The following is a 21,158-nucleotide window of genomic DNA, read 5'->3' on the forward strand; positions in this document are numbered from 1 at the left end:
ACATACAAACTCAAAAAAAGAATCTCAGTTTTCTATCACCAGCACCATGAAATACAGTGCAACTCAGTGACGATTTCTGTGAAGTAAAGGAGCAGTGCATTCCACAACAACAACCATCATCATCATCTTCCTTGTAAGTATCAAGTATTTTAGCCTATTACGATCTCAATGGAGAATTTTCCTTTCATCTTTTCTTGGTCGATCTAGTGATCTTTTACCAGTAGTAGTAGAACATGACCTTTGGTGAGCTATTCTATTCGAGGACATTCGATGTAAGTGGCTGAACCATTTGATCCAATATTCCTGAATGTGGTGTATTATAGGATCTACTTTTAATTATTATAATACATCCTCATTCCTCTTATGGTCCATTTTTGTATAGCCTGCTGTTTTTCTCGAATAATAATAATAATAGTAGTAGTAATTGTAGTTCATTTTCTCGTTTATTTCGTATATTTCAAGCCCTTTCATAATTTGTTGCTTTTTTTCTCAGTTCTTTTATAACCAACAACACCACTAAGGAATTTCATTTTAGCAGCCTTTAATCTTGCTTTATCCATTTTCTTTGTAATCCATGTTCCACTTTCATGCTAGACAGATAATTTTATAAGACACAGCCCTTCAGTATATATTGACTATACCCCAACTCTGGCTACTAGCAACAGGCATCTATAATGAACACCAATCTAAAACTCCTCATTTCTCGTGAAAAACAACAACTGAATAGACTACAGTGGACTTTATGTTGTCAGCAAACAGCTGGATATATTAAGAAGATGAGATTGATTGATGTGTTTAAAATATTGTACATCTTATTAATAACATTATATCTGTTATAATGCTCCAAAGAATATTATTTCACATTATCATGATAGCTGTTAAGACAATGTATTCAACTCAGTGCTAGCAATTAGCAACTAGAACCTCTGAGGCATACTGCATCCGTACAGCATTTGATTAAGTGGAAGTCTGAAATAGAGGAAAAAGTGTGCTCCTTTTCTGTTCCCTCTATCTCCATCCCTGCTCTCTCATTTTATTACTTTTCCCAATATTAATATCAAAAACTTACCATTATCATTGTAATTGAGCCAATGAGAATGGACAGGAAGATTTTATTGTCAGAATGAATGGACTCTCTTGATTAGGCATAAAGGTAGATGGAATAATATCATATGTTCCAGCAGGCACATCTTCCATATCCATTATCACAAAGCCTGACCTAAAAATAAACATTTCAATTTTTATTTCACTAATGGATTGTAAATTTGTAAAGCTCTGTAATTTATAATAATGTTTTCTAACATATTATTAATGTAATTTAAGAGGATATACAGCTTCATTCTAATATTCAAATGTTCCTAAATCAGAATATGTCGATATTCACTCATTTACTCACCTGAATGGGCCCGAGTTTTTCTTCCTGAATACACCAGGTGCATTGGAATCATTAGCTATGACACATATAACATCCAGACCAATCTGATAAGATTTCGGACCCTTAAGATCCAAAAATATCTGGTTATTGTTGTGTGATGATTCCAATTTCATCTGATATCGTGGATTGTTAAGATGTGTGGGATGATTTCCACAACCCCCTGCTGTGACACCTTTCCACTGACCATTTAAATTCTACAGAGAAACAAGCCATGAATGATCTACCCAAAAATAAAAAAAAAAATAATCTATGTATGTGCATGTGTGCGTGAATACATGGTGTCAAATGATACTGGTGATAGAAGATCCTAAGGTGAGTATTTTAGACGATGATGACAAAGTCAAGAATATTCCCAAAGACAGGCAAAACTGTTAGGGTGCCTGTTGTGTTAATGCTCTGATAAGTCATTTGGTAGTTTATAAAAATTCTTAGAAAATATCAGCTTTTATTAAAAAGCATTTTTCACAATTTATCTGCATCTCATGTGTCAAGAGCTGTAGAGCCTTTTGTTGACATCTCTGATCAAAGGGTCCCTATCTCGAAATATTCATCTTAGGATTCTCTGCTGTTGTAGAAGCCGTACAAAATTAAAGATAGTTTTTAAGTCTTTTAACAGTGAAACATATGTTAATGAAGAATATTTTCTACTGTGGTGCTTATATGCCACAAGACTTTACCAGTATCCACACATTACAGAAACAAAAAAGAATTTCTACACTATATCAGGAATACACCAGCACATAGAATACATCACTCAGATTCGAGAATGAAACTAGAGTTGTTTCTGAATGTTTTAATTTTGTTTCGGTTTACTAGTGGAGCTTATAGAACTAATTAGCCACACGCACACACAAGAGGTCTGGAGAGGAATTCTTAAGGAGGTCAAGACCCATCTGGGTTGTTGAGTTAATGATGATGATACTTCGTAAAATGAGAAAGTAATATTGCTATAAAACTTACCTTTTGGTGCTGGTAAGGGCTACCTATCTTGTTCAGTGAGAATGGACAAGTAGCATAGACACGCAAAGTATAGTAAATGGTGTGCATCTTCTCATACTGCGAGACAACAAGTGTGTAGCGGCTTGCAGTACTTTCATCCAATCTTAGTTTGCACAAGTAATGTGGACTGTTTATACGAACTCCATCAATATATGGAGCTGGATCATCTGTAATCAAAATGTAAGCATTTAAATTTTTAGTTTATTTTCAAAATCTAGAATGTTTAATCTGAAACAACCACACGAGTTTTCAATATTCATTATTTCACACATTTTAACTTGCTCACTACATTTTAGTAATAAGGACCTTGATTGGGGACATAAATACCAGTGAGTTTACTTAAATTCAATTTCATTTATACACATATATGTTATATAATGTCTGATTCAAATTTTTTTATTTAGACAGCTGTGTGACATTTCTATAAGGTGCTGTATCCATCCATATATAATTTACTTAGTATGACAAAGTGTTAAATTTTCTTATTACAATATTATAATACAGTAGCTATTATATTCTATCAAACAACTATTTTAATTATTCCATTACTTGTATAATAAAAGAATATCACAATATATCGACTATAAATTCCACAATTGTGAAATAGCTTCCCAGATTTTTTGCTAAACTTTTGTAACAACTTTTACAACTACAGAACACGTTGAATTCATCAACATAAAGTGGAGTTCACATTCATCAAGTAGCATGAATTCAGGTAAACTGAGTTCAAATTACAATTAATAAATTGTCAAGTCATACTTGTATCAAATTAGAGGAAAACTGGCGTCAATCGACGTTACGTGTATTGAAATTTCAGTTGCAGCAATACTTATAGTCCACTAACCACTGAACGTATTGGGAGATGGGAGGGGATGAAAAGTTTCCTCATTGCCATATTTCTAGCATTTCTCCCAATATAAAACGCTTTCTATGTTCCATAGAATGTGACAAACTTCATATAGCTTCAGAAACATCGATATTGTTTTATTATTTCGCTTATTACCCATTTTGATTACTTTTGTAGACCTGGTTTGCGAATTCGCACCTTTTGAGCTTGAATTCATATGCAGTTCACAATTCTCAAGTCAAGTAAAAAGTAAAAATTATTTCAATTTTACTTGAAACTTGAAAACATCTATTTTCTTGACGTGAAGTTAACTTGAATAATTTTGCTTACTTTTCGAAGCTTGAATTCAAGCGACTTGATAAATGTTGTTGTTGTTGTTGTCTAGTGCCTTGCATCTGGCAATGAAGCCATTAGCAGTCGTTGGCTTTCCTGAAGAGGACAAGGAAGGAATTAAAACTCTAAGAATTAAGGATTTCAAAAAAATGGATAATAATCAACACAAAACTCTCTACACCTTACTTAAAGGCTTTTCATTTACAGTGACTCAATGGTTGTGTATGCTAAGCAGAGATCAATACAATCAGAGAAGTGGAGACTTATCTTATCTCATTGTTTTGCATTGTTTCGAGAACTGATTTGTACCAAATTAAACTTGCAACTATATAGTGTATGCAGTGTATGTAGTGTTAGGAGTATGTTCCCAAAATATTTGACACCAATTTTATACACTCTGCAGAAGCCACCAGATATTAACGGTTAATGTGACTGGATAAATTCTGTTTACAATAAACGAAAAAAAAAAAAAAAAAAATGGAATAAATTACAGAATTCTTCCGAAAAAAAAGGTGATATCTTGGAGATGTGCAGATCACAATTCATGATGCATCCACAAAGGATGAGAATGGTAGAGAGGAAGCCACATTTTTCTGCAGGAAAAAAGGAAGAAACAATGACCAAGTCCAAACCATGATACCATCATACTGTATGTACTTATAAAGTTATGGAACAAGGTGCATATATTTAAAAGCCCACTGAAAGCTAACAGTAGCACTGTTATACACTGTGTTTCAAAAAGAATGACCCAATTTTAAATAATTACATTTAATAATGCAAATCGGTTATGGTTACAAAACAAATTACACACTATTAAGTAAGTCCTTAAGTTTCACTCACTATAATTATAAATGCTATAATATGTGCCCTCCACCTGCTGTACGGACAAGATCAAAGCGATAGCTGAATTCTTTCCAAATACATCAGACAGTGTCTTCTGTCACAAAATTTACTGCAACTGTGATTCTATTTTTGAGCTCATCTAAGTCAGCAGGTAACGGTGAAACTTAAAACACATTCTTGTACATATATCCATAAGAAAAAATCACATGGTGTGATGATGCCTGGAGAACTTGGGGGTCAAGAGTGTAGGGTCAAATCTCGAGGTCCTGTGCATCCAATCCAAACTGAGGCAATGTTTCATTTAGAAACCGACTTTGTTATGCTAATGTGGTGATGCTACATCTTGCTAAAAAATGAAATCTTCAGTCATTCGTGGGTATAGTCAATCCTGCAGCATTTCAAAATGTTTTTCGTTGCATTGGCAATCTTCTCAATAACTAATGGTACTGTTAGTATGGGCGCTAGTAGTGGAATCTAGTGGTAATTGTATAAAACTCTGAACTGAGGCCATTCACTTGGTATAAATTTAATTCATTTGGGGTTCGTGGTTGCGGAAATATAAGGTTTTAAAATTGGGTCATTCCTTTTGAAAAACAGTGTATATAGAGCATATAAAAATACCTACAAGGATAATAAACACGTCGTCCATCATTCTTGTACACTAATACTGTAATGTATTCGCGGTTCTCTTTGAAGTCTTCTATTTGTGTGATATGTCGAGTAAGAAGGATCCATAATGCTCCTTTCACACCTGGCTCCACTTCCAAGCGAAACTGAGGATTTTCACCAATGTTGTATGCATCCTTTACAGGACCCGTTCCAGCATTCCATGATCTTAAAAATATTTAGATGTTAGAATTAATCACAGATAAGAAATAATTACAAACCATTTAAATATTACGAAATGGCTTTGTATAGTTTTTTTCTGATCAGGCAAGGGTACACATTTAAACACACTTTCGACAGCTTCTTCAAACATCACATCCAGTTTTTTTTAAATAAAATTTCAGATTAAGATAAAGTAAAAGTATGCTTGATTCTTCATATCTTTTATAACTGCTGTTACCAGCATATTATGGTACAGTATGTTGCACCAAAATTATAAAGATGCTGAAGAGCATTTTTCAATACTTAGGAGAATTAGACCTTAGTTGGTTATATCTGAAAGTTACACTCTTATCAAAATGAAGTCACTTCTGACAGTCGTCATTGAAGCATAGTAAGAAAAGCTAACTCAAACTGAAAGAAAACCCAGCTGCCAAAGTTGAAAACACATAATATACGGTACTTAAAGAGATAAATTTTCGTAGACAGCTGTGGTACTGGGTGGTGAATCTCATTATGAATTTATGAAATTTTATCGTATTATACTGACTCTATTCCATCGCAATGCTCCTGTGGAAAGGGGAATGCTCTAATAAGGAGTGTCTCATTGAATTAGAGATGAGAAGATGACATGAGCAAAAACAATGACAAGCAGCAGTTACAGATGCAGAAAATATTACAATCATGTAGAACTGTAAAACAGAAGTAAAATGGTGTTCAACTTACTGGTGAATGCAATATGTGTACGAGAAGAGACCTGGATTCCAATTCAAGTAAAACACATCGTAGAATCTCAGGATGGATTCATAGTCTATCCAGAATATTCCATTATCAAACATGGCTGCACTGTTCGGATCAAAACTAAGCACTTCACGTAACTCTGGAGTCCAGTGTTTAGTGTCCAGCTCAGAATAGTTGCCCCTCCATCTAACATGTGACCATGGATTTTTCAGTTGCAGCAGTCGGACATTCTGTCCAGAAATATGAAAACATGTACACAGGAAAGAGATTAATCATTTCTTCATTTTGTAAACATTAGATCACATCAGTTAAAGCTTATTTTAATTATTAAACAATCAAGACATCAACTATGAAGAATACTATGATTTCTTCATTTCAGAATCTTTTTAAATTGGAGAAACTCTTCAAAACAGACATGATACTAAGGCGAATATGGATCTATGGTCAAATGACTGACAAAACCTGTCCAACACAAATGTCACGCGATCTGTTGAAGACTGAGCCCTCATTTCTTTGGTAAGATCTCATACCAGAGTACACCACAGGTTGTGGGCCCACAAAAGCTCGAAGAAACAAAAATAAGCCTTACACTCATCATGTTAAATAAAACAAACCAAAAATCTTAAGTAATAGTCGTAAAAATAAAGTCCTGTAACTCCTTTTACATTAACAATATCATTTTCGAGATGTTCTATTGCACAAACATTCAAGATAATTAGGAACAGTTAGTTTTAAAATAAACATAAGCATGAGAAAATGTAATAATAATCTTGTAAATAGTCTAGTTTATGTACATTAGCATTGACAATTTACTACATAAACAGCGTATTAATTATTACTGGTCCCTATAAATAATACTGGTTCTTTATGTACAGAAAATGCTATTAGCAGTTCATTACAATAGAGAGGGAAGATGGTCTATTTTTTATCGAGCAAAATTTCTATCTGGTCCAGCCTTGAATTCATCACTGATTGCATTCACTTTAACTTATAATACATTAATATCTTACAGAAAAAATTTGTATTGTGTTGAGATTACCTTGATTTTCCGTACGTCAAGGACAGCATATGCGTGTGTAGGTACTAGACCTGACCTATCAGCTTCTGTCTCACTCATTTCACCAGTTGCTACTGTGACCAGAACATCTCCCTTGTGAAAACGACTCAGCAGCTTATCGAACAAAGCGTCTGCATTGAAATCAGGTTCATTTGCCCGTATTGCCATTCGTTCTGGTATCCACCCAGTGAGAGCATGCAGGTCAATATTCTGTCAAAAAAGGTATAATAAGAACATAAAAGGGGAAAAACTAGACCTAAACAACTATCCAGTACATTGTCTTACAATCTACAATTATCTTTCTCCATATTTCTCCAAATGTTATTTTCACTTCAGTCTTCATACTACATTTTTGCCCATTTACTCCATAAACATTTCTAATTCCATCTATATGAAGTTCTTAATCATGTAACTTTTGTCAATGTCCAGCTATTTCCAACATACACACTCATTCAATAAAGGAGAGTATAAAGGGGTTTACAATTCGAAATTTTTCAGAAAAAAAAAAAAATATTGTAGTTTTATAATCTGTAAAATCTTGGCTTTCAAGTGGTATATAACATGTCATGTTTTTCATTTCATAAATAGTCATAATATTAAATTTATCTGCATGCTGTCAGCGAAAATTTCATAACATATAGGAATGTAGGGGTATTTTAAATGTATTTTTCTCAAAACTTTTTTTATACTAACTTTTTCTCTAAACCTACTGGAAATAAATATACATATATGAGTTCTCACCATGGCCATAGTCATTTAAATATGTGCTCCTGCATATATGACATACTGTATGTCCAAAATGCAGGTCATGATGATATAAAATTAGGACAGTTCGACCGGCACCGTGGATCATGTGTCGGCATAGCTCAGTTGGAAAGAGCGCTCAGCGTCAGAGCTGAGAGGTCCCGGGTTCGATTCCCAGTGTCAGAACGAATTTTTCTCAAATTAATAGGTACTGGAAATAATTTTATGATTTTTTCCCCACATATTTTACTAAGTAGTCTCTAAAGAATTAGAACATATGAAGTTTTTTAATTATATACTTTGGAACGAAAAAATGAAAATTTAAAAAGTTAAGCAAATCTTGGACATTTATATAAAAAATTGTACAGGGACATCATTTTATTTTTACTTCAACTTTTATTGTACCTGAGTTTTTGAATGTACTTCACTCCCACCCCTTCTACTAACGAAGTTACACACAGAACCAAGGCCGCAGTACTGAGTTAGTGATTATAGTACATTTCAGAAATATGTTCGCGTTTTCCAGTGACGAAAACTTCCCGTATTGAATCGTATTTTCGCACAGGTACTGTCGTCCGTTTTCCTACGTCGCATCCCGATTTCCCCCACCTGCTTCTGCTCACTCCACTATAAAGACTATTGGCTGAGCTTTCTTCGCTCTTTTCTGAAAACATTAATTTCTGTTAGGAATTAATTGGACGTCTACATAATATTATGCAACTGTTTAAAATAACTTAAATAAAAGGGCCTCGTTAAGTAATTAACTATCACGTGATTCCCCCCCTTTCTACGATCCTGCGACATAACCACTTGGACGGACAGTAGATAGCATGTCTGAGTAATTTTATCTGTGCGGGTCGGGCAGAAGTGAAGACTGAATTTACAGTACATAAGGTACTCTTTTATAAAGTAGGTACAGAATTATTTCAACATGAGTTAGGCTACTAAGTATGAGGGACGAAACTGATAATTGGAATTAGATGCAATAGTCTATAGTGCGATAATAGGCACAAAAGAACTGAAGCCTGTATCGAAATGAACGACCATCATTTTCAAAAATGTGTTTAAATATCCATATTATGATTATTTTTTATTTTAACTTCATTGTCTAGATCGTACGCTAATGTGCTGTAGACAGTATAATACTGTATACATTGCATAATGAACACGTTCGCATGGATAACTCAGTTCGTGAGTAAAAACACTTATTGTTAATACTGTACTGTATTTTGATTAAACAAAACCTAATGAAAATTATCAAACTCAAAATCGCGATATTTCCTAGTTTACGTAAATGGATGAACTACTTTTCTTCCCTCCTGTACCTAGTAAAGTGATTTGTTTGTGTTTTACGCCAGTATCATCGAACTCCAGTCGTGGAAGGGGGAGCAAACTGTGTTTCCGGTTCTCAATCATTAATCCAAAGGTATAGCCAGGTTAATATTAAAAATGTTAGTAAAAATAAAATGATGTCCCTGTATAATCAAAGTCATTATTGAAACTGGGCCTTTGAGTTATAAATATACATAGCGAATTAACAAAATATCACACATAAATATTTCAGGATTCTATATCTACTGGTTGCTGAGAAAAAAGAACATGAAATCTGTTAACTTAGCATTGCTTGTATAGATCATTGAGACTTCTTAAAATGAACAGTCTCAAACATGTTATTATAAAGGGCATATATTGTATACACAACAGCGTACTTAAGAACACCCAACAAAATATACAAAAAAAAAATAAATAAATAATAATAAATAATAATAATAATAATAATAATAATAATAAATTCTGAACTGGAATAAAAATGTTAGTGAATTGAACATTTTCAATAGCCAGGTGTTCCATTATTTTGTTCCATGTAACTCCAACGCAACGCAAAATGTTTCAAATATCAGCATGCTATGTATTTCACTCGCACTCTTGTACACAAAGCTGTCCTAATACAAATTCTATGTAACAATTTACTTTAAATAACAAAGAAATCTACGATATAAAAAGGTGCGGGGTATTTGCACAGTGTCTTAGTATATATCAATGATTTGGAACTACTGTACTAATCAGCTCCACAACTAGGAAAGGTAGGGAAAAGTGATCCAGTGCCAAGAGCTGTTCTCCAAAAGGGTGAATGGGGAAACCTATCTGTTCGTTAAATTACCAAGAGATCCCACAGATAGGTTTCTCCATTCTTTTTTTCTCTACCTTCCCTGACAATGAAGACAACAGGTAGCTCCAAAACGTTTGATGCCTCTACATCTAGAACATGATGCAAATACCTAAAAATCTGGCACCACGCTTATCGTGAAAGTTTCAAATCATACTTAAAATATACGTAGAAAAGTTCTACATTGCACTTTTTTCATTGTGAATGATGACTGTAAGAATCTCATAGAGCCAATCTTCGAAACATTATAAAATTGTTACATTCATCAGCATGATGGAAAAAGCCCAACTACACTTCTAAATAATCCAGCACTTCTTTCATCTTCATTTAAAACAATAAAAGAATATGACTTACACTATTTGATCCTGGGAAGTCGTAACCTCCCATTACTTTCATGTACGCCTTCTCCAATAGTGAGATCCATAATTCACCTTTGTTAGTTGAGTATGAGCATAGAAGTTCACCTCGTTTCCCTACAGGCAGTTGGTCATCAATTATAACCTTGCGAGGTACTCCATTTATATGTAGCTTCACCATATACTTTCCTGTAACATATTTTCCAGAAAAACTTAAGTTCTAGCATCTATTTTGTTAAACCTACAAAACAGATATTACAAAATAAAAAGCCTAAAATATATGAAGAGTCCACTGCAAGAATGATGGATGTCACTTTCTTGTCGAAAATGAACCAAGACTGCCAATGCATAGCTTAAGACATATAGAAAGTACATACAGAGTTATATGGCATTAACACTGATAGTCATTGTCCAGTAATGATCGGAAAATCACAGTTAAGCTTTGACCGCTAAGCATTTCAAACTTTCAATTGCTTCTCCTGCAAAATGTATTCCAAATGACATCCATCATTCTTGCAGTGGACTCTTCATATATCTATTCAATTTATTATCTTGTATTACGTATCAAACTAAGAAAAGAAACCATGATTTGATGAATATTGCTTCATCGTAGTAGAAAGAAAGGAACAGGCAAAACTGAAATTCTTACAGGATCCACAATTAATACAAGAGGGTGGAAACACAGTGTCTAATGAAATTTATACGCTTGTACTTGCTATATGGAAAAGGAAATTGTACCAGAACAATGGAAGGAGTCCATAATTGTACCTAACTTTAAGAAGGGGGAAGAGACTAACTGTAGTGGAAGTATAAGGACACAGTACACCAATTATTCATGAAATTCAAAAAGGCATATGAATCGGTTAAGAAAGAAGTTTTACATAATATTTTTATTGAACTTGGTATTCCCAAGAAACTAGTTCGATTAATTAAAATTGTCTCAGTGAAACATACAGCAGAGTCCGTATAGGTCAGTTTCTGTTGGCTGCTTTTCCAATTCACTGCTGGCTAAAGCAAGAAGATGCACTATCATCTTTACTTTTTAACTTTGCTCAGAATATGCCATTAGGGAAGACCAGGAAAACAGATAGGATTTTGAATTGAACAGGTTACATCAGCTGCTTGTTTATGCGGTTGATGTGAATATATTGAGAGAAAATTCATGAACGATTAGAGAAAACATGGGAATTTTACTTGCAGTAAGTAAACAGATAGGTTTAGAGGTAAATCCCGAAAATACAAAGTATATGATTATGTCACGTGACCAGAACAAAGTACGAAATGGGAATATAAAAATTTGAAATTTATCCCTTGTGAAGAGGTAGAAAAATTCAAATATCTTAGAGCAACAGTAACATATGTATAAATGACGCTCATGAGATTAAACGCACAATAAATATGGAAATGCCGCTATTATTCAGTTGAGAAGCTTTTGTCATCTAGTCTGGTTTAAAAAAACTGAGAGCTAGAATTTATAAAACAGTTATAGTATTACCGGTTGTTCTCTATGGTTGTGAAACTTAGACTCTCACTTTGAGAGAGAAACAGAGATTAAGGATGTTCGAGAATAAAGTGCTTAGAAAAATATTTGGGGCTGAGATGGATAAAGTTACATATCGCAGAACTGCACGCATTGTATTCGTCACCTAACATAATTAGGAATATTAAATCCAGACATTTGAGATGGGCAAAACATGTAGCACAAATGGGTGAATCCAGAAATGCATATAGTATATTAGTTGGGAGACCTGAGGGGAAAAATACCTTTGGGGAAGCCGAGACGTAGATAGGAGGATAATATTAAAATGGACTTGAGGAAGGTGGGATGTGATGGTAAGGGACTGAATTAATCTTGTTCAGAATAGAGACCGATGGTGGACTTATGTGAGGATGGCAATGAACCTCCAGGTTCTCTAAAAGCCATTTATAAATAAGTAAGTAAGTACTGTGTATCAAACCAAAATCTTGTTTTTTTTTTTTAAGTTACAAATCACAAGAAATAACACTCCAGAATCTTTTCCAAATTAAGTACCAGATTAAGACATTTTAAATAATGGGACATCATCATTAAATAATCAACTAAAATAATAATAATAATAATAATAATAATAATAATAATAACTACTTACCAAATGGATTGTATATAGGCTCCTTCTTACTGTTTCGAGGATAGATTATTGAAGTGACTAGTCGACGGCCAAATCGGCGTTCATACTGAGCACTTACAGCAAGAGATGCCACAAATGAACAATCTGACACAACCTGTAATATGGTAATTCAACACTAAATAAAGAAAACCTACGTAAAGGCATAAATCTTAATAGCAGTTTATTGAAAAATTACTATATATCACTTTTTAATTTTTACTCAGTCTGTGTTCTAGTATGTATAAATTATTACACTTTCCTTTCCATTAAGGCTAAAGTATATAAATATACACAATATTCTTCGATAAGGAAAGTGTTTTCCAAAACCAATTTTAATATAAAAGTCCAGGCTGGAAGTTAAATATGAACAGCTTACATTTATTTCAATGTATTTAATTACTTTTAACCTAATCCAGTTTAATATTAACAGACTGATGGAAGTTCATTCCCCATTTGACAAACTAATCTCCTTCTCAATATCTGAACTGTTGCTCCTTGGATTTAAGTCCCTATCTTTAATTTAATCACAATTTATAACCATCCTACATGTAGGTTAAGTATGTGTGAGTTTGTCCCACGCTCCAACTGTGATCCATCCACCATGCTCAAGTTTACTCCTTTATTTAGATTAATCTTTGCAGAACCTCTGAAGCTACAGCAGTCTTTGACACTTGATTTAAGTAAACAAAATGTTGCAAAGGTTTTTAAAGATGATTCATACATAGCAGTTAAGAAAATTGTCAAAAATGATCAAAAATGGGTTTAACACTTACCACCCAGCTATTGTAAAATTATTATGGGATATAGTGGTATGTACAGAGAGAGACAGCGAAAAGTTACCACATTATGCAGGGAATGTCAGGGAACAGATTTCCCGCAATCCATTGCTCGACTCACCAGTAAGCTGTAACAGCGTGGACAGGTGTTCAGTTTCATTACGGTAGACCTAAAATTCCCCGAGTGTTGGGGATAGAGTGCACGGACACTGAGAAGCACAGTTGACGTGTTTGTTGAGCACACGTTATTACGTAGTGTTGCATTATTACACTTGTTACTGAACATTATTTGTGTTCTTTATCAGTATGGTGACGTATAGTATTGCACAATGGAGACATTTCTCCTAAAGAAGAAATCGTATGACAGTATCGTTCGCAAGTTCCTATGTCAGTTCCATGACGCTGCAATGCTTTCAAGACAATATATAACCAAGTTATTCAGAAAATAGCGAGAAACAGGTTCTGTTTTAAGCAAAAAAACAGAACCATAGAAGAGGGTATAATCATTCCCCTGATTTAAGTGTCTGTGATTTTTATTTGTGGGGAACTTTAAAACAGAAAGTGTACAAGAACAATCCACATACTTTTGAATCTCCTGAAGAATGAAATCAGACGAGTGATATCTGAAATTTCAGATGCGGAGATACAAAGAGTGTTTCAGAATTTTTTAACACGAGGCACATCATTTTCAACAGCTACTTTGATGAAAGGTAAGATCTACATAAGTTTTTAACTTCATTCATCCATTAGGTAACTCTTAACTAATAATTCAGGCCTGCCGTAATGAAAGTGAACACTTGCCAGCACTGCTACAGCTGACCAATGAGTCAAGCAATGGATTCCGGGCAATCTGTTCCCTGACGTCCCCTGCATAATGCGGTAACTTTTCACTGCCTTCTGTATATGACTATGACCTGGTAGATGCCTCATTTTAAAAGTCCTAATAGATTTATTTTACCATTACATCGATCAAGTGATGATATAAAACAAATTAGAGAAAAATGTTACAGGGATCCTGTACCTTACCGTCTGCTTAATGCTGAAATAGTCTACATGTTGACCCATCAACAGCTTAGGTTCTGGACTGATCTCATCTGGACGTGCCCAACGAGCGAAGTCTCTTCTTTGTTTTGGTGACAGAGCTAGGAGTCCATCTTTGTCTGTGAAGGGAAGTGAATACTGGAAGCGTTCGCTGAGATCCACACTCATGAACGGGACATATTCTTTGTTATTTATAGCAGATGTCTGGAGAAGAACACGTTTCTCTTCCTCTGTATATGTATCTTGGCCACCTGCAACCTTAAGGTGAGCACTACTACCTCTATGCAGCTGAGGCTTTCCCGTTCCTGCAACAGTTTTCACCAGTCACTATACATTTAAGAATAATGTATATAGTATTATGTAATTTTAGGACTCTTCAAAAGAATCATTTGTCTTTATAAAAGCTTGGCTTTCTTCTTCTCTATCTAAATAAATTCAGAATTAAGCAGTGCTGCCAAAATGATAAACAGTTGTAATGAATCAGTATCATCAATATTGAAATTCATAAAAACTGGAGGCTAAAACTGCAAATCTTTTCATAGTCTTCTAATTATCAAAATTGTATAGGTTTTTAATGGTGGTAGTAATAGAAATACAGAGTACTGTCAATCAACTAGAATACTAACAGTAAATCAATCAATCTTCTTAATGTATCCAGCTGTTTGCTGACAACATAAGTTCACTATAGTCCACTGTAGTCTATTCAGTTGTTTTTCACGAGAAATGAGGGGTATTTTGATCGGTGTTCATTATAGATGCCTGTTGCTAGTAGCCAGAGTTGGGGTGTAGTCAATATATACTGCAGGGCTGTGTTTTCTGCAACTGGTACTGACGATTTTAATTTACTTCTTTTGTGATTTATGGATGGACAGTATAGAAGAATGTGTTCCAGATCTTCATCATGATTATTACACCACAGACAAGTAGGATTATCAGAAATGTGAAATCAGTGTAGGTACAATTGTGTGACAATGTGACCTGTTCTGGCTCTTGTTAAAAATGTTTGAACATGTCTGGGCAAGTTTTTTACTAATAGTAAAGATTAATTAAATTTCAATCTAAACTCTTTCATACATACTTAATAATTTTTAATAAAATGTTTATGCATTAGGATTGCCCTAGTATCTCATGGACCCGGAGGGAAATTTTGGTGGGTCTCAACATAAGGTCTATGATCAGTATCAACTCCCTTAATGGTCCTATTATTTTGTAGCCGGTAATTTCATGAGTGGAGTTTGAGAATTTGTATGTGCTTTGTTTTTTTAGCATTCCCCAGAAATAAAAATCACAAGTTATAAAGTCTGAAAATGAGGCCAAAAATTCCCGCTAATAATTCTGCACCAAAATATCTGGCGCAATTCTGTTTTGAGTACATTAACAGTATGAACTCTGTCGTTATCCTGCTGAAAATAAGCCACGAAATGTCTCACATATGTTAATTTATCAAAAAAGATTCCAAAATGCCTCATTCACGAGAGATTGGAACTTTTAATCCCAACCACACTGTTGTCAAATGAGTAATTACAATCACTGTCAGTATTGTAAAATTACTTGATACCACGTAAAAACTATCACGTTAATTCCCCAAATGCTGATAATTTTCCTGATAATTACATTGAGCTTATGATAATTCAACGCTAACATTTATCAGCCAATCATTAAACTTACTGATGCTTGATTGACCAATGGCAATTGAGCTACACTCATAGTTTTATGCTATCAAAACTAATGTGGTTTTTTTTTCTCCAATGAATTCAATTGTTTTATTCTAACATGGTGGAAAGTTTAAGAGTAAATGCTAGCATTCAAATGCTTACATCAAGCACACAAGGTCATCTCAGAACTGTAATTAATTATAATAATAATTATACTATCAATTACTGTTAAAGTCAGTTTGCAATAAAATGTGTGTAATATTAAAATACAAATAAATATGTAGTTTAAAATAAAGACATAATAACTTAAGCATTTCACAATAAAATGTTATAATATATTAAACTCAAAAAAAATGTTCACTTGTTTTACTGCAAGGACACCAAATATATTTTATCACTAAATTTCATATTCCAGAAAGCTTACATATGTGTCTGTAACCTCTGCTTTCATAGAAAAATAATAGAATGCACTCATGCAATAAGAACAATTTTTCACTTGGGAATTATTTAGCCAAACAACATTCGCGGTGATAATTTTCTGCGATTTCATTTCGTTTTAAATTCATGTTTCTAGTCATGAGATAGTTATTTCTGTCTCGAAATAATTGAAGGTCTTTCCAGAATAAGGATGTAACCAACAAAACTGTAATTCATGTTTCAGGAGAAGGGAAAATAATTTCAGAGGCATATTTCTTTAGATCTATATTTACTATCACAACCATTTGACTAAACAAGGATACAAGTTTATTCAACCATTAAATTCAATAATTTGTTTATATATATTCTTATTGAGGACCTTGCCGTCCTCTATTGAATATTGTGTAATCAAATGATTTTTATGTAGTCATCACGTAGATACTTATTATTGGAGAAAAATTCAACATGGCAAGCTGAGAGTCCTGGGGTCGATTCTTGGTGCCAGAACGAATTTTCTCCATTAATAAAAATATTTTGTTACAAATAAATGCTTTAAAATTCATTGTTCCACGTAAATCACATACAGTATTTCAAGAATTTGACGTTAGTACATCCTTTTTCTGGGGAGATCTTCGACTATCATGACAAGGTTAAAGGCTTATTATGTACTTGTGATTTTTCCATACCTCTACTAGCTGCAGCTGTGGCACGAACAGTTATATTGGAACTGGTGTTCTCTGGTACTGTGTTCAATTTCGGTTGTACAGATACTTGCTTTGTTGATTTTTCCTCTTGCAAAGGGGAGATTCCCTTCAGCTCCTCAGCTCGTTCAAGAGCTTTACGAGCCAAAGTTGTTAACTTTTTTTGTAATTCGGAATCAGTAGTTGAAGACCGCTGTAGAAATTAAACACAACAAATTAAATATGACTAATTCTACACAAAATTATAACAGTATGAAAAAGAAAGGCTATCTTCTTATAAATACACACAAGAGAATTAATACAAATGTGTTAACACAAAGCAAGTGATAATATAGCAGCAAATGTCTGTAGTAAACTAATGACCAATCGCACAACAGGAAAAGATGATTATGGTCACACTTATGAAGCAGATAAACTAGCAAAAATGGCAGCATTGCCTGTCTGTAGGATAAGCAGGAACAATGCTTGAACCCAGTCTAGAACATTTTGGTTAAAATGACCAGTAAGTTCTTAAAAACGTCGCTTTAGTCTCTATGTAATATTTGTGTTCATGACATTAGTCATAAAATGGCAGCTATCATTTAAAAGAACAAAAACTTGCTATAATAAAATTTATAAATTTACTTAACTTTAGTGATTTAATACGAAAGTGAGACGAAAGAAGGAGGACAAGACAATTAAATTTTATAAGTTCGATTCTGGAGTATGACATCAACAGGGTTATGACTGCAAACAAATTCATTATAACTTACAAGGAAATCTTCTAAAACCTGTCATGTTGAGTTTTATTCAATTTTCTTATAAAGGAAGATAATGGAGAGAAAGAGTGAATACAAAAAAAATGGCTTATTATGTGAACTACAAGGTGCTCAAAAGATGGTATGAAAATATTGAAATCGCTTGAGTAGCCCACTGGCTCTATTGGACGGTTGGCTTTCTGAGAGTCTGAAGCGCTCCCTCTCCCTCCCTTCCTGTGTGGATAGCAGCTAGCTTATTGTATCAGACACCCTGCAAGCAAAAGCGTGCACACAAATTTTTATTTCAGTTAGTATAAGATTCCAACTACTTTGTTTTAATCATTCAATTGGAAATTCCCTATTTTTGTTATTCATACAAAGAATAAAATGAACATGATACGAAGAAATATTACATTTTGAAGTTTATCTAATCATGCATTTATAAGATATAGGCATACATAATTGACTTAATATTTATTATACTTTATTATTTTTTATTATCATATTATATTCACCGTCTATACAGTTAACTTGTTCATTTTATAAACAAACACGTTTCGGGATAATGCATTCTATTTTTAGTGGTCTTATCAATATTATTAGTTACATTGTGTGAAGTCCATGATTTTCAATATCATTGTAACTTATGTTCATGTGAGGTTTACATTACTGAAAATCAATATTTACATTCACTTGCTAAATAATTACATAGTGCAAACTAATTATTTATATGTTGGTTCATAATACACTTGTATTCTTTTATGTAAAATCCTAATATGTATACATTCATATTTACATTAGTTAAAAATAATTATATTATATAATAAAATTTTCACTTGCATATGGTGGGTAAGATGTTTAAATTACAATATTATACAAGTTAGCTTACAGTCATTATATTTATTTCATCATGTTGTGAATTCTAGGATATTTTGAATGTGGTTTAGTTTATATGTGAATGCCATTTTGTTTTGTAATATTGTTTCATTTGATTATTAAAATTTAGAATAGGTTTTTCTTCTTGCGTCCTGTAGACTATTTGTTGCCTGCCATTTGTTTTCCTTCACTGCGATGTTGAGGTAAGAGCAATATACATATTCAAACTTTTTCTTGAAAACTATATAATATTTTATAAATCAGTAGTTAATCCGTCAATATTTATCCATTTTTTTTATTTGCAGAGTTATTTTAAATCTATTGTAAGTTCCGGACCTAAATGGTCAGCTGTTAAAGCACTAGCATATCTCCAATTTTATTAAAATATTATTATAGTGGAGTATATGAACGCATACTATTCTATTTCACACAAAATACAATATAAGTGCATTACTATTACCGTACATAAATAAAGAATTATTTCGATTATTTAGTTTCGTACTCTAAATTATCGTGTATTTAAGGTCACTCGCATATTGTATAAATGCAGTCATCTCATAGATGTCCATTATGTGTTTACTAGATCATATTATTATTTTGTTTCATTTTAATAATACTGAAACCACATGTGTGACAAAACACCATAAATACTGTATAATATCGGAATGATCTTCAATATATAGTTCAGTGATAAGCTCCATCCCTACTTCCTTGGGTGCAGGTTTCTCGTATCAGCATTCCAACTCTTCTCCATTGCCCTAATCACAACTATCATAATCATAATCACCGCCATTCCTGTGCAACATGGTTCCATATTCCATGGTACATCACAAGTCAAGTCTAAGACAACATAGTAGCCTACAGTATGAACAGGGCATAGGGATGTAAGCGATACTTAGTTCTCCAGTTGGCATTCATCACTTTGGTAACTATTAACAGAAGCACACATTATTCAAATCAATCTACAGCACACATGATCACCAACTTGATGGAGCAAGTGGCATTTACAATGGACTCCCTAGAATAATAACTATGTAGATTCGTCACAGGTCCTGTTCCTTTACATAGAGATTATCCTAAGCATGCTGCTATTTTCTTAGCAGTAACACAGTCAATTCAAAGCCATAGTAACCTGGATCCAAAAGCCTAATGTAGCTCGAGCCAGTGATGAAATTTAAAATATCTCACAATGAATAAGAGAAAGCAAATTCAGGCACTCAAAAAGAACTAGAAATGAAATAATGTGCAAACGGCCTTGCTGATGTGCCACAATGTACATAATACTCCCTTTGAAAATAAATTCATCATATTCAATAAAAATATTTCACTTTTTGAGACATGTTCAGTCCCATGCCGTGGCATCATGGTCTAAGGCATCTTGCCTAGGACTCGCCTTATGGAATGTGCATTGGTTCGAGTCCTCATGGAGGAAGTGAAATTTGGATCAGTGTATGGTTCTGGTGCTCACCCAGCATAGTGATGCACTTGGAAAGCTACAATAGGTAGTGAAATCCAGTTGCATAAGCCAACTGCAACGGCTGGGGGGGGATCGTGTTAACTGCAAGATACCTCCATTCTGGTTGGATGATCGTCTACTTCTGCTTCGGTGTTTGGATGTGAGGCCAGCAGCTGGCTAGTCAGTCTGGACCCTTAAAGGCTCTAGCATGGAGATATGTAAGGCGAGAAACATGAAAACGGTTTCAAAACTTAGTAAGCTAAAAAGAACTTACTGCATTGAGTCCAAGCTCAACAGCTTGAGTATACAGTTGCACAGCTTCATCTTTGTTGCCTGCTTCATCAGCATCCAAAGCTTGATTGAACAGAAAATGGCATCGTTGTAGCTGCTTGTGACTTGCCAAATGCTCAGCAGAATGTGAAGTAGCTTCCTGATTCATTTCTGTAAGCAATAATAGAAATAAACTACACATGTTTTGGTTCTGTCATCTTCATAATCTCTTCCACGGCGAATCTTTATTATCTTTTGGACATTTACCTAGGTCATATTAGTATAAATATTTAGGTTTATTTTCTCCATATTATGTAACATTAAATCCTGTCACTACATGACTATAGCAAAGCTGTGAACTCCGTAAATATCTACTATGTATTTACAAGAATGAACTGGCACTCAACAACATGTCATTAATTGTCTAACTTCGCAATACATACTGTTACATCTTAACACTGTCTACTGCAAACTAATAGATGTCTCAAATTCTGAATTTACATATTTTAAATCTAAATTTCGAAAGATGTAAAATTCATTTCAGGAAAAGGAAATTCAATTTCGAAAAAGAAGAATCTAATTTTAGAAATCTTTAATATTATTTAAATTATTTTTATTTTGAATAATATTATACTGAATTAAATTTTTGTTTACTATTGACGACTACTTTACAAGTCTGATGGAGAAATGCAATTAGAATTGCATTAAAGCAGATTGATAACTTCCTCAATGAAT

At 33.6% G+C, this 21,158-nt stretch overlaps 1 protein-coding gene across 1 annotated transcript in view; it reads right to left on the reverse strand.

The window, feature by feature from the left end:
• The window catches only part of LOC138695776 (calpain-7-like), a 35,562-nt gene that overhangs the window by 7,440 nt on the left and 6,964 nt on the right, over nt 1-21,158 (reverse strand). Inside the window, exons 3-13 of the mRNA XM_069819970.1 lie at nt 20,428-20,594; nt 17,070-17,277; nt 14,297-14,616; nt 12,477-12,609; nt 10,346-10,536; nt 7,063-7,290; nt 6,009-6,253; nt 5,083-5,291; nt 2,396-2,601; nt 1,397-1,629; nt 1,070-1,219 (exon numbers count right to left, since the gene is read on the reverse strand). Coding sequence (XP_069676071.1) covers nt 1,075-1,219; nt 1,397-1,629; nt 2,396-2,601; nt 5,083-5,291; nt 6,009-6,253; nt 7,063-7,290; nt 10,346-10,536; nt 12,477-12,609; nt 14,297-14,616; nt 17,070-17,277; nt 20,428-20,594 — 2,285 coding nt within the window. The 3' untranslated portion in view covers nt 1,070-1,074. The remainder of the gene's footprint in view (nt 1-1,069; nt 1,220-1,396; nt 1,630-2,395; nt 2,602-5,082; nt 5,292-6,008; nt 6,254-7,062; nt 7,291-10,345; nt 10,537-12,476; nt 12,610-14,296; nt 14,617-17,069; nt 17,278-20,427; nt 20,595-21,158) is intronic.

Source organism: Periplaneta americana, chromosome 1 (genome assembly GCF_040183065.1).
Source record: "Periplaneta americana isolate PAMFEO1 chromosome 1, P.americana_PAMFEO1_priV1, whole genome shotgun sequence".
In the NCBI taxonomy this organism is placed as follows: domain Eukaryota; kingdom Metazoa; phylum Arthropoda; class Insecta; order Blattodea; family Blattidae; genus Periplaneta; species Periplaneta americana.